This window comes from Pocillopora damicornis, chromosome 10, assembly GCF_964200805.1.
Source record: "Pocillopora damicornis chromosome 10, jaPocDami1.2, whole genome shotgun sequence".
In the NCBI taxonomy this organism is placed as follows: Eukaryota; Metazoa; Cnidaria; class Anthozoa; order Scleractinia; family Pocilloporidae; genus Pocillopora; species Pocillopora damicornis.
The window spans coordinates 5,352,640-5,366,146 of NC_142679.1; the positions used below are offsets into that span (position 1 = coordinate 5,352,640).

Consider the following 13,507-nt stretch of genomic DNA (forward strand, 5'->3'; position numbering starts at 1 on the left):
TATATAGCTGCTCTTTGTCTGAGTTTAGACTACCACAATGGGCTCTCCTGCCTTTTACCAGACATTTTTTTCAAAAATTGGCGATTTCTTGGGTTTTTCACTTCTTACCATGACATAGTAATAACCAAGGCTTTACTGTGAACTTGACAAACCAAACATTTTTTAAGTTTCGTGATTAACGTTTTCCTCACAACGCTTCATTTGAGGAGAAATTACACACTAATCATTTTAAATTAAATTGGGACTTTGACTTTAGCTGTGCCCGTCAAGACCCATAACACGGAGAGAATCACTGTATGTGTTCCACACTGATCTGAAATTCAACTTGTACCTGTTGACAGGGACACCCAAAGGTGAGGGGACCTCGTCCTTGGGCGTTAACTCTGTGAAGGCCTGGGTTCTAGTCGGCGACGTATAAGAATGTAAACAAGATGGCGTAGGTTGCTAGTCGGAAGTTCTTCAAATAGACTGCAAATTCACTCATCTACAGTGGTTAGAGAAACATTTTAACTTTAAAAAGTGTGATAAATAAAGAGGAGAGCAAAATGTCCACCCTTCCAATGCAAGACAGGAGTAATTCAGAGAAGAACATGAACGGTAAGACAGCGATTGTGGGGGGATGTGAGCTGTAGCTTTGGGCCGGGCTGAGTCCATTTAAAGCAGTTGTGCCGTTAGCTTTCATCTTCTTTCGGCACTCCATATTCGACTTAGCTTTCCAAGTTAACTATCTTGAGTCGGTGGACGATAAAGTGGCGGAAGAAAATTTGAGTGAACATGGTTCCTTATATCAAGATGTCGATCAATGTAACGCTTTTTCATGCCATGTACCATTAAGCGAACAGTACTTCAGTCAGAAATCAATTGAGTATCAATAAAATTTGATGTGGTTTGTAGTCTATAAGTACTGGGGCAACGTTTAAGTCCGTCTACCTCATGCCTTCATTACTCTGGGCGGTGCGTACTTTCTTCTCGGTTCTTTCATTTTTTTTTTTCGTTTTCTTCGATGTTCTAAATCTTTAATGAACAGATTCTTCTTTTCAAAATTTTTGCTTCTTGTGAATAAATATTTGCATTTACTTAAGGTACTTAATTTATTTTTTTTCTTGAGACATGTTTATGTAGACGTGAACCTGATAATGCTACTGGTTAATTGTTATTTTTAAAGAACCGTAAATTATGATCTCTCGCTTCATGTCTGTATTGGATACCGCATATTTTATTTGTGTTAAAGTCGAATAGCTTGGGGTAGAAACTGTGATTTGGTTACTTCAAGAGTTTTGCAAAAGAGCATCTGTAGCTGTTGGTAAAACTAGCTGATTGATGCTTCTTAAACGCAGCAGGAAGCTGTGATGTTAAGGGTTTGGAATGTGAATGATTTTACTGTAACTTCAAATTCATTTTCTTGCAGGAAGTGTGGGAGGGGTGATCAATTAAAAAGAGACCAAAAATGAAAAAAAGGACTTTTGGAAATGGATTGAAGTTGCTTTGAGCATTTCATTAACCTTTTTTTACCTTCTGTCTACTCTGTATTTTTTTTTGTGTTTTATTGGCTTTGATGTGGATATTAATATTATTAATACATATCATTTTTTTATTGTTGTTACTGAGTTGGGGGACAGATAGAGAAAAAGACATTATGAGCCAGTTCTGTTCCATATCAATTAAAAAATTTATGTTTACAATAAAAAAGCTGTCTGCTTAATTTCTCTATTTATATGAAGAAATTTTGTATTAGGTTAGAGTAACAAAGTGAGGTCAGTGCTTCTGTATGAAGCTTAATAAAAGTTCATTTTGATTCTTAAGCAGTGGTAAATATATTGAGTAACCTTACATTTAATTGGTACATAATTAAAAAAATGCAGTACCTGGTGCCTGAAATGTTGTATGTTTTATTGTACCATTTGGCCAAATTTTTTTATTTTGAAATTATTTTTCATGGCTTTCTTGTATTAATGTAGATGCTTGTTTCATTTGATTTTAGGTTTAACACCCAAGGAGATAGCTCTCCTCTCTGGCATAAGAAAAAGAAAATCAGAGTTGTTGATTGAAATTCAGGTACAATACAGATGAGATGCCTTTTTACATTATGCTGAGTACCTGATATTAATTTTATTAAGTACAAACTTTACTTGTGTGACAGTCAAGATTAAAGTGTCCTTCAACAGGTATAAAAATATCAGAGTGGAAAACAATTAAGACTGAGGATGCTAAAGGATAAAAAAAAATCTAGATAGCTTAAACTTGTGAATAATGAAAAATAACTTTTTAGGGTGAAAAAAATGAGTTGTATCCATTTCCTCTTTTACCATTTATCTCTTGTTTCTTTCATCATAAAAATTTTTTTGTAGATCAAATGACTTCTTATTTATTTTTGGAGTCAGATTTAATTTAAATGTCCATTTAATTTAGTCTTATGTTTATGATACAAATATTTTTACACTGTCAATTTCAAAGCTGAGCTTTGACCCAGTCAGTGCTATATTAAATAAAATGTCTTAAATTACATAATTACATGTCACGTCATTTAAAGATTTTTAGCACAGATATTTGCAGAAAAAGTCTCTCCTCACACAATTATTTTGCTAAAATTTTTACTGATCTGAGGTTTTTGTGTATTTGAAATACTGTTTACCCACAAATGAAGGGGTACTCATCAAACCATCAGTTCACAAGTTGGTTGACATCACAGTATTTATACTGCAAAATATTCTTATTGCTCAATTTGCTATTTTTTGCCTTGAACTTGGTTGTAGTAATTGAGATTTTACAGCTGTTTAGCTTTGATAGGATTGCATAAGTAGTGTATGTGTATGACTGATCTAACAATATTTTGATCAAATTATCTTTATTAGAGAGTTGAGAAGATTCTTGTACCTTTAGTTAGACATTGACCTTGATTTTACTTTGTAACTTACAAGATGTTAATGTCAAGAATATTCTTGTTTTTAAAGTTTCTTTTTCTGATTTTAGCGACTGAAAGATGAAATAGCTGAAGTTTCATCAGAAATGGAAACTATTGAACAACGCGACAATAGGTAATTGAAAATAAAATATTTCAATGTGTTTTTAGCAGATGGTTTCTGTAAAGGTTGTACAGCAATAAATGACTTAAATATATACATGTTAACATTGTACAGCTTGTGAGATGAACAATTTGATGTCACTCACTATAATTTAATATAGATATCATAGGTTTATAGACACGAGTTGGGATTACGATACACCTCAATTATAATGCTAATAAAGTGAAAGCTTTCTGCATAGAGAAGCCGCCTTCTTCAAGCAGCTATTTCAACTAAAAAAAAATACCAATTCTAATTTCCTTGGGAAAGGACTACTGGCTTTGACCTATGTAGGTTAACGCAACTTTTGTTAGCAATTCTTATATTTTCTGCTCTGGGAGCTTATCACCAAATCAAACAATATTTTGCAGTTGGGATATTCTTCTTTCTTCTTATTGCTTTATTCCTTGAGAATGTCTTAACATTGTAAGCAGAATTCATTTTTGGTCTCTCATGGAAGTGATGAGTTGAAGGAGGTGAACCAACTGCAACAAAGGTATCATCCCCTTTGATAAAAAGGCTTTGTTTCATCCTTGCGTAATCTTGTGCAGGCTGACAAACTTTATAGCAATCATTCAATTATAATTTAGACTCTGCAGGACATGATCTTCTCATTTTATTATTAATTTCTGTTATGAACAGTACTAAGGATGATCCTCGAGCCAAACAATCATTAACTGGAAAGAAAAAGTTTAACATTGATCCAGAGAAGGTATGTACTATGGCAAGCACTCCATGTTATTTATGCTGGCAAGACAAGAACTGTTCACTCTAGTTGCATCACTTAAGCGCCACTGTGACTTTTTTTCGATCAGCTTTTGATAAAAATGACATCAACTGAGAAGATAATAGGAACTTTATTTCCAACTCTTCCTATTACTTTTCTATGGAGAGAGGAATCAAACTGTTTTTTCTTTTATACAAATGCTTGCAGGGAATAGAATATCTGGTAACCAACACTCTGCTCAATAACACACCCGAAGACATTGCTCACTTCCTTTTCAATGAAGAAGGACTTAATAAAACAATGATTGGAAACTATCTTGGAGAAAAGTAAGTTATTTACTCAGACACATAGTTAGAGTTTGCCTAAGAGATTATTCAAATGTAAAGACAGAGTTGATGCCAAAGGCATTTGGCCCCGTGCTTCTAGAACAGCAAAGTCTTGCATAACAGTAATTATGAAAGATACTGTTTAATAGCATCCATGCCACTTGGTAGTATACAACCAGAATTTGGGATGCATGGATGTAAGCCATGTTTAATTTTTCCTTAAAGGTTATTGTTGGCAATAATTGCTAAATAATTCTTTTATTAACCCTTTAACCCCTAACAGTGACCAGCTTCTAATTTCTCCTTACAATATCACCCCTGAATCAAACAATAAGGTCACGAGAATTAAGGAAGTGATCACCAACCTGTAAAGCTCTTGATTTTTAGACAAATTCTCTTTGTCAGCGCTTCAGGAAATGTATAGAGGCAGTATGGAGAATATGCATACTGATGTTAGGGTGTAAAGGGTTAATTTCTCTCATTCATCAACCCTTCTCCTCCAATAACATATCTGAGATCTCCATGATAGTAGTGTGTATTATTTAGACATGGTGTGATCATTTTCAAAACTTCCCCTGTCAGCAAAATAGTGCTTACTTTGATTATTGAATCAATATCATTACACAGCAAAGAGTTTAACCTAGAAGTATTCAGAATCTTTGTTGAGCTTCATAATTTTGAACGAAGATTGTTGGTAGACGCCCTGAGGTGAGTCAGCTTGACAACTACAGTGTTTTACTTACTTCTGCTCAGAAATTTGAGGTGATCAGGAGCATAGTTTGCATAGCAGATGGTTTTGAGGGTGATTGACAAAAGCGAAGGCAGCAGAGCCATGTTAATGGATGGCAGAACTTAAAAAAGAAACACACCTTGATTCAGAAAATAGAAACCTAGCAACCAATCTGTCTCAGCAGACTCATCAAATGTGTCAAATGCAAAACATCACTGTCAGTGAGAGCTTCTGTTTTGTTTTGAGGCCTTCAGTGGTCTCACAAAAATATCAAGCTGTAGTCTTTTGAAATGGATTTTATGCCATAAAGTTTGGTATAACTGTAGTAACCATATATGCACAGAAGTACAACTGAGACAAATGTGTAACTCACACAATTAGGGTCTACAAAATTGTTGGCAATGCTTTGTGTTGGCTACTCATTTAATACAATATCTTCTGTTAACATCTTCATCATCAACCAGTGGTTGTTTTTATCCCTGTAGGGAATTCCTGTGGAGCTTCCGTCTACCTGGTGAAGCCCAGAAGATTGACAGAATGATGGAAGCATTTGCTAAGAGATATTGTGATCAGAACCCAGAAATGTTTACATCAACTGGTGAGTTGAATACAAAAGATAAGCTAAGTTATAATCATTGCATCTAAAAAAAAACATTTGGTTTCAATCTACAGATACTTGCTATGTTTTGAGCTTCTCAATCATCTTATTGAACACCAGTCTTCACAACCCAAGTGTCAAGGATAAGGTTAGTGTAATAAAAACAATTCATTCAATTCAATTCTAGCAAGTGCTCAAGTTTTTACTCCAGAGTTTAGGGTCCTATACATTAGGCCACACCATTTCCAGAAAAGTATTATTGTTATTATTATTATCTATATTCTGACAACTATGAAGAAACAGTGTGATTAAAATTGTGCAGGTAACATCATTAATCAGCTTATTATGTTTTGTAGCCTACGTTGGAGAAATTTATTCAAATGAACAGAGGAATCAACTGTGGAGAAGATATACCTTCGGACACCCTAGCGGTTGGTGAATTATTTTAAATCCAGTAGAGATTTACATGTAAGAAATGCTAGTCTGTTCTCTCAGTACTTTTTATTGGAAAATTGCTAACATGTTGTTTAGATCAAAATAAAATCTCCACTTCTTGAATAAACTTGAAGAGCAGACAGACAAGAAATTATATTCTCTGGGTACATGTCTGTGTATTTCTGTCCCTGTTGGAAGGGTCCATAGACTCTGGTCACTTAAATTTTGCCTTCAAACCTAATGTTTTTAGATTGAAGTGTGCTTTGAGTTCTGTCGAGTACATCAGTGAGAGTGTTTACATAGGACAAGACAACTGTCATGCCCAAGTGGTTCTCATTTGAGAAAAAGTTATTTAAATAATCAATAGTGTATATTGGAAAATTACCACACTGTGATTAGCCTTGAAAGGGTGGGGGGGGGGGAGAAGGGGAGTTGTTTTGTACTAGGTACTAAATGTATTTAGCTGCACGTGTATAGTTACATTTGTTACTTTCTTTTGCTATAATTCTAGAGTTTATATGAGAGCATAAAAAATGAACAGTTCAAGATCCCAGAAGACGATGGAAATGATATAACAAGAACATTTTTCAATCCTGATAGGGAAGGCTGGCTTATAAAGGAAGGTAATGGCTTTTGTGTTTTTATGAGGTTTTTTTTTTTTTTTTTACTAAACCACAAAATTTGCAAAATCTCACAAACATATTTTTATATTTGTCAAGGTGGATTGCACAAAAGTTGGAGGAAACGGTACTTCATCCTTAAAGATAATTGCCTCTATTATTTCAAGAATATAGGGGTAAGTTTTCTGTCTACCTCCCAAAACATTACTTTGGTGTACAATAACCCTTTCAATTAACTATCAGAAATGATTGATAATTGTGTAAATTCTTCTTGCAATATTGGTACATGTATGCAGCAAACATGTGGATAGAAAAGACAAAGTCACCAACTAGGTGTTACCTTGATAAAACACCAAGTTCTCCTTACTTATTCAGAAGAAAATGCATGTTAGGTGGAAAGGAGAAGCGACAAGTGCACTCAAGTACTTTGCTATTTTTCAGTGACCAAGGCATTCAGTATTAATAGCAGGTCCTGTTTTTTTGGTGAATTGGAAGTTATCATTTTCCAGTGGTGTTGTTAAGGCTTGGAAAAATTGCAATGTTTTTATAGGACAGAGAACCACGTGGCATTATTCCTTTGGAAAATTTACAAGTTAGAGAAGTGCAAGATGCACGGAGAAAGGTAACTTTTAATAATAACGTAAGCTTTTAGAAATTAGTAGTAAGGCTTGTTTTAGTTGTATATTGATACAGAATTGACCTAAGAGGACTTGCTCTACATAGGATTTTTTTTGTTTTTCTTTCAGTATTGCTTCGAAATATATTCAGCTGATAATTCCTCAGGGCTTATAAAAGCTTGTAAAACAGACTCCGAAGGAAAAGTTGTAGAAGGTCAGAAGGTTTCTATTAATGAAAAAAAATTGACTCCAATTGTAGTGTGCATTGACTGAGACAACTATGACGATGTACTGCAAAAATAATAATATTGATAACTAATATTGTTCTTAATAATTACTACTATTATAATAATTACTATTAATACAGGAATTTAAAATTCTGATTCCTGCTGAAGTCCCCTTTCAGTCCTGGTAGACCTCAAGTTTTGTGTACCTGATATGTACTACACTTGTAACTCATTGCTAAAATACTGCAGGACATCATGATGTATATCGTATCTGTGCATTCTCTGAGGAAGAAAGGGAAATCTGGATTGGTTGTATCAAGTGAGTTAAACATGTTTTGTTCATAGCTTTTATGAACTTTAACACCTTGATAACTAAAACTGTGAAGGAAAATGAAAAAAAGTTTGAGATATAGGGGAGTTGATGTAAGTTGACAGGAAGTGAGCACAAATTTTGTATCAGGGAAACATCTTTTAATTTCAATCTGGTGGAAATGTGAGAAAACTTGTTCTCTCTAATTTTGAGTTGAGTAAACTCTAGGTATCATTGATCCTAATCTTAATCAATCAGAATTGTTTCCTTAAATATGATATTTACAGGAATATTTATAACTCCACTGATGTGCCAATGATGTTTGAGAAAAATTAAGGTTTGAGGATAGATGAATGGTTTCCATTAGGAGTTACATTTATCGCCTCTCTTTCCTTCTCAGGGATATTTTCCGACTGTTAATATGTTTCCTTCCAAAGTTAACCCAAGCACTTTAAATCCAGGATTTTCCCCCCCCCCTCCCCCACACACACCCCCCCTTACCCTGAGGAGATATTACAAGACTGAGTATATTCAACTGCATTTGATCACAGATGATGAATTATTTTTTTCCTTTTTTTTTTCTTCTCAGGGCTAGTATGATCATTGATCCATTCTATGACATGCTTCAAGCCAGGAAAAAGAAAGTCACTCAAGCAGCATTGAACTAAGGGTTCTTTTTGATAATTATATTGATTATCTTGATTCCTTGTCAGCTGTTTATCTTCTGTGAAATGTCTTGAAGTGTACATACAGTTCAACATTATTGTGCCTAACTGCCCAAATGTATTGACCTTGACTTATTGATGCCTTCTAATAATGATCTAGGTTTATATTTCACTTTTCACTAGTTAAATGGTATAGTTCAAGAAAATTCTTACAATTTATAACGTAACTTATATTTGATGCCATCCAATTCATCATATTGGCTTTTTCGATATGACTTTTTTTAAGTTTCCTCTTTTGCTTGTGGTCAAACATTTATTATAAAAAGCAGTCTTAGCTGGATACACCCAGATTGTTATTGCTTTTTGGTTTGTTTTTTTATATATACACAAAACTTTGTTTATTTTGGAAGTTTAAGTTATGGCTTTTTGTACTTTTGTATTTAAGAAACAAATGTTTGCCATATTTTTTGCAAATGCTGTACAGTTGTGAAGCTCTGGCATGTAAGTGGATTATAATGCAATAGAAATCCAGCTTTTTTATTATTTGCAGAGCAAATAATAAAAAAAATATGATTCAGTCATAATACATGATTCAGTCAACAATTGCCCCATTACCAGAGATTCCCATACATTTTTTTAATCATCTCATAAAGGGAAACATGTTATTCTCTCATTGCATATGGTCTATTGTTTTATTACCTTGGTTCTTACCCTTTTCTGGATGAATTACATGTTGATCCCTTTATTTGTCAGAAATTGTTGTCCTAAGAGCAATCACTCAGGAACACACTGGAACTTTTACTGCTGACTCTTAAAAGCAATAGTATGGGTGTTGATTTAGAAAACATGCTGTGGAAAAAAAAGGTGACTGTAAAATTTGGTCACAAGTATGACTGATTGATTGACAAACAGGTACAACTAGTAAATATATATGGATGGAGAGTTTAATTTACATAGAGTAGTTAGTTTAATAGACATGCAAAATATGTGCAAAATAGTATTTCCCAAAAAGGGAGGGAAAATAATCGGATACAGTCCCACAAATGGAGTTTTATTGCAAGGAAAAGCTTCCTGTCAGAATCTGTAGTGTCAATATTGATAGGGTCATTCCCAAAATGATGGGAGCTTCTGGTCAAAAATGAGGATTAGGGAAAGATCTCTGATATGAAACTGCAAATGAAACTCATTTTATTTAATAGCTCTTCCCTTAGCTTATGTTAGCAGGAAAAGTTTTTGAAACTTGAAATGTTCAATGGTTTTTTTTTTGTGTGTGTGTGTGTTTCCAGAGAATGGAGCTACTTAGGTTGTTGATTGGTTGTCAATTTCAACTTTCATAGAGAAAGTTACCCAGCATTCCAACACTTTTTTGTTGGATTTGCCTTTTGGTTCAGTAAACATATCTTGACAATCAGAATAGACTATTTGCTCATTGTAGTACCTTTGAAGGGCATGTTTCACAATTTCTAGCCTTTACCTTTAGCATTGGTTCTCATGGGCGGCCTTCCACTGAACTGGCAAGCTTCTCTCCTATATTTGGGACATTAATTATTCTTCAGATTTATAAATAAGACTATTAGGCAGGAATCTTAGAGAAATAGAGTGTACTGAATAGTATACTACACGAAACAAAAAATGTGGTTTACGTATTTCACCAACTTAGTGACTATGTATTCAAAAGGCACCGTGAAAGGTTTTGTTTTGTTTAGTAAAAGAAAGATGCCCTCAAAGAATTTTTTGCTCAATTCTTTACATTTTTTATGCTGAGAAATAAAAATTGACAGCCAACCTGTTTTTCTTGTTGTTTCTTAGACAATAACACTTGTCAAATAAGACAATACTCCTTTAGTTTTAACACCAACAATCATGACATTCCTTACCCAATTAGAAACACTGTTTGTAAACACTCATTTTCAAATTTTGATGTTGATGCCATTGGAATCTAAAGGGGACATGTCCTTGCCGTTTTTCCCAAGGGAATAGTACCCACACTTTTTTGTGTGTGAAACCCAGCAGAGTAAAAGGAAGCTTCTAGGTGCAAGGACTATCATTTTAGGAGCCCAAAAGATTTCTTTCCATAAAGAAAGGTATGGATAAGCTGGGATGTGGTGATGGCTTATCTAGAGGCAGGGTATCAATAAAAAAAAAAAAGGAGCGGACACAAAATGAACAAGATAAAACGTCTTTACTGAAACGATCATAAACCAGCAATGAACATGGTGAGATATCAAAGATTTCAACTTTCAGGGTTCTGAGTGTAAGTTTATTTAACATTGCAAATAGTAACTAGTAATTGTTTTAAGAAACAAAGGTAAATAATATCACCAACTGGATAAGGCATCTTGATGTTCATTTTGAAATATTTCCTGTAATAGCCGAAGTTTGAAATTTTTGGGAAGGATAAATAATGTTGAGAATCAACAAGGGTGGTAAGGTTTAGAAGCACTTGCGGTGCACAATGGCTGGACCAGATTCATCGTACTCCTGTTTGGAGATCCACATCTGTTGGAAAGTTGATAAGGAAGCCAGGATGGAGCCTCCAATCCAAACAGAGTACTTGCGCTCAGGGGGCGCAATGATCTTGATCTTCATGGTGGAGGGCGCCAAGGCTGTGATTTCCTTCTGCATTCGGTCAGCAATACCAGGGTACATGGTTGTACCACCAGAGAGGACAGTGTTGGCATAGAGGTCTTTACGGATGTCAACGTCACACTTCATGATTGAGTTGTAGGTTGTCTCGTGGATACCAGAAGCTTCCATGCCAAGGAAAGATGGTTGGAACAATGCTTCGGGGCACCTGAACCTCTCATTTCCTATAGTTATGACTTGACCATCGGGAAGCTCGTAGCTCTTCTCAAGACTGGAGCTTGAAGCAGCAGTTTGCAGCTCCTGGTCAAAGTCCAGTGCCACGTAGCACAGCTTTTCTTTGATGTCACGGACAATTTCACGCTCAGCAGTGGTCGTAAAGGAGTAGCCACGTTCTGTTAGAATCTTCATGAGGTAATCTGTCAGATCTCTCCCAGCTAAGTCCAGACGTAGGATTGCATGGGGCAGGGCATAGCCCTCGTAAATAGGCACGGTGTGGCTCACACCATCACCACTGTCCAGAACAATACCAGTGGTACGACCAGAGGCATACAGAGACAACACGGCCTGGATAGCTACATACATAGCTGGACAGTTGAATGTTTCAAACATGATCTGAAAAAATACGAATGAGATGAGTTTTAAACCTCTAAAATTGAGTTGTCTGCTATATTCATACCGCCATTTTTTCGTCTTAACATTTAAGTAAAAGTGAAGTTTCCTAAGCTTGAACTATGAGGAAAGCAATTTCATCTCCGAACATCTTGTTGCTTTTCGTTACAACATTTTAAGTGGGCACGCCGAAAAATAATCTAAATCTAAAATGTTCCTTAGCCGTTCCATGTTAGATGAAAAGTAATATTTGAAACGGAAGTTTTATGTTAGACACTGAGCCATTTCAATCTTTTCAAAATGCTTAATGCGCAAAACTAAAGACATTAAAAAGAAAACACCCACATTAAGCCCTCTGATAAATTTTCTTGAATTTACCTGCGTCATTTTTTCTCGGTTTGCCTTCGGATTCAAAGGGGCCTCTGTAAGGAGAACAGGGTGTTCCTCAGGGGCAACTCGGAGTTCATTGTAAAATGTGTGATGCCAGATCTGTAACGAAAAAAAACACGTGAGGTAAACGTCTCGTGTTTGAACTTCCAGAGATTCAAGTGACGCGCTTCGATATGTGGGCAGATCTTCTTAGTTTCAAAATTTACCTTCTCCATGTCGTCCCAGTTCGTGACGATTCCATGTTCAATAGGATATTTCAGCGTCAAAATTCCTCGCTTGCTTTGCGCCTCATCGCCGACGTACGAGTCTTTCTGGCCCATACCAACCATCACTCCTTGGTGGCGAGGACGACCGACAATCGACGGAAAGACAGCTCTAGGTGCATCGTCCCCGGCAAAGCCAGCTTTGCACATACCAGAGCCATTGTCTACAACCAACGCAGCAATATCATCATCAGCCATTTTAAGGTTTTCTCTTTCACTAGCAGCCTAAAAAGTAAGGATTTCTTTCAATCTACTCTTTTAATTGGCCCAATGAACATACGTAACAGAGAGCAAATGGGGGTACTAAGAGGGAGGTCAGATTAATTAGGTCAGTTTATTACCTTATATGGTAATTTCCTTGACTTAATATGGTAATGATTTCAACAGATAATTTTGATTGATAACTGTTCATAACAATTTCAATGGCTTCCATTTGGAGAACGAACTGGATTAATCTTGTACCCAGACCTTCCACGGTAGCTATGACAGGATCTAAGTACGCGATTAGGACTGGGTTCATTTGGCATTTGCACCTAGCGGCAAAACGTATAGGCATGCGTCAACTTCGGGCATTTACAGTTGTGTGCGCTCTTTATGTGTTGTTCGGTTGTTTAGATTAATCAGTTAAATCTTCATACAGAAAATAATTTCGGCCGGCACATTTGCGGCTGCTTTTGTTGGCTTTCCCACATTTTTCTGCGAAGGAACCGCAAGACCGAACCAACGTAACAAAAACAACTACGCGGAAAAAATTGCTATTGTCGAGCGCGAACGCGCCCGAAATTCTTTCATATTTTGTTGTTGGTGCAAACATCAAACCCCTTGGTGCAAGTGCTTGAAACTCAAATGAAAAAACAAACTTTTCAACGAGACAAACTTTTCCCCTACTTTCTTGTGCTAACTCAGTCTTACTTTTTGTTTTCAAACTTCGCGGTGCGGGATTTTATCTTGTTTACATTGGATTTTTAATACGTCACCGGAAATGCGTAATTGACCGATGCTAAAATTTGCACTCATGTGCAGTGCGTTTTACAGCGTGTTCCCAGAATTATGCATCAAACCGAAATTTCATTTCACAAACTAGAGTTCGGTAAAGTAAAATTGAGCATTTGCTCAAACCTGTTCGCTTTTCATTTTTTTTTTTATCTGAGTGATAAAATCGTGTTTATTGCTTCTTTTAAATATTGCAGTTTATTCACTCTCTTTGCCACTCATATTTTGGTTCTCCAAGATCTGTTGATTACGGGTAGCATCAAAAAAACCTTACTGAAACCCTATTTGTTGAGTTCGCTCCCTTTTGTAATTTGAGACACTCGCGAATGCTACGGTTACGACCCGTTTA

At 35.7% G+C, this 13,507-nt stretch overlaps 2 protein-coding genes across 2 annotated transcripts; one reads left to right on the forward strand and one right to left on the reverse strand.

Annotated features, from left to right (window-relative positions):
* The first annotated feature begins 398 nt into the window (after positions 1 to 398).
* On the forward strand, positions 399 to 10,102 carry LOC113666260 (cytohesin-1). The gene is made up of 15 exons (XM_089184859.1): positions 399 to 597; positions 1,982 to 2,055; positions 2,971 to 3,035; positions 3,705 to 3,774; positions 3,997 to 4,115; positions 4,743 to 4,823; positions 5,331 to 5,443; positions 5,518 to 5,591; positions 5,800 to 5,874; positions 6,390 to 6,501; positions 6,598 to 6,674; positions 7,049 to 7,120; positions 7,245 to 7,329; positions 7,592 to 7,661; positions 8,242 to 10,102. Exons 1-15 carry the CDS (start codon positions 546 to 548, stop codon positions 8,318 to 8,320), a joined length of 1,218 nt encoding a protein of 405 aa, XP_089040985.1. The 5' UTR covers positions 399 to 545; the 3' UTR covers positions 8,321 to 10,102.
* Positions 10,103 to 10,480: 378 nt separating this feature from the next.
* On the reverse strand, positions 10,481 to 12,461 carry LOC113666253 (actin-3). The gene is made up of 3 exons (XM_027182017.2): positions 12,109 to 12,461; positions 11,891 to 12,001; positions 10,481 to 11,515 (listed from the first exon to the last, which is right to left on the reverse strand). Exons 1-3 carry the CDS (start codon positions 12,361 to 12,363, stop codon positions 10,751 to 10,753), a joined length of 1,131 nt encoding a protein of 376 aa, XP_027037818.1. The 5' UTR covers positions 12,364 to 12,461; the 3' UTR covers positions 10,481 to 10,750.
* Between the last annotated feature and the right edge of the window lie 1,046 nt (positions 12,462 to 13,507).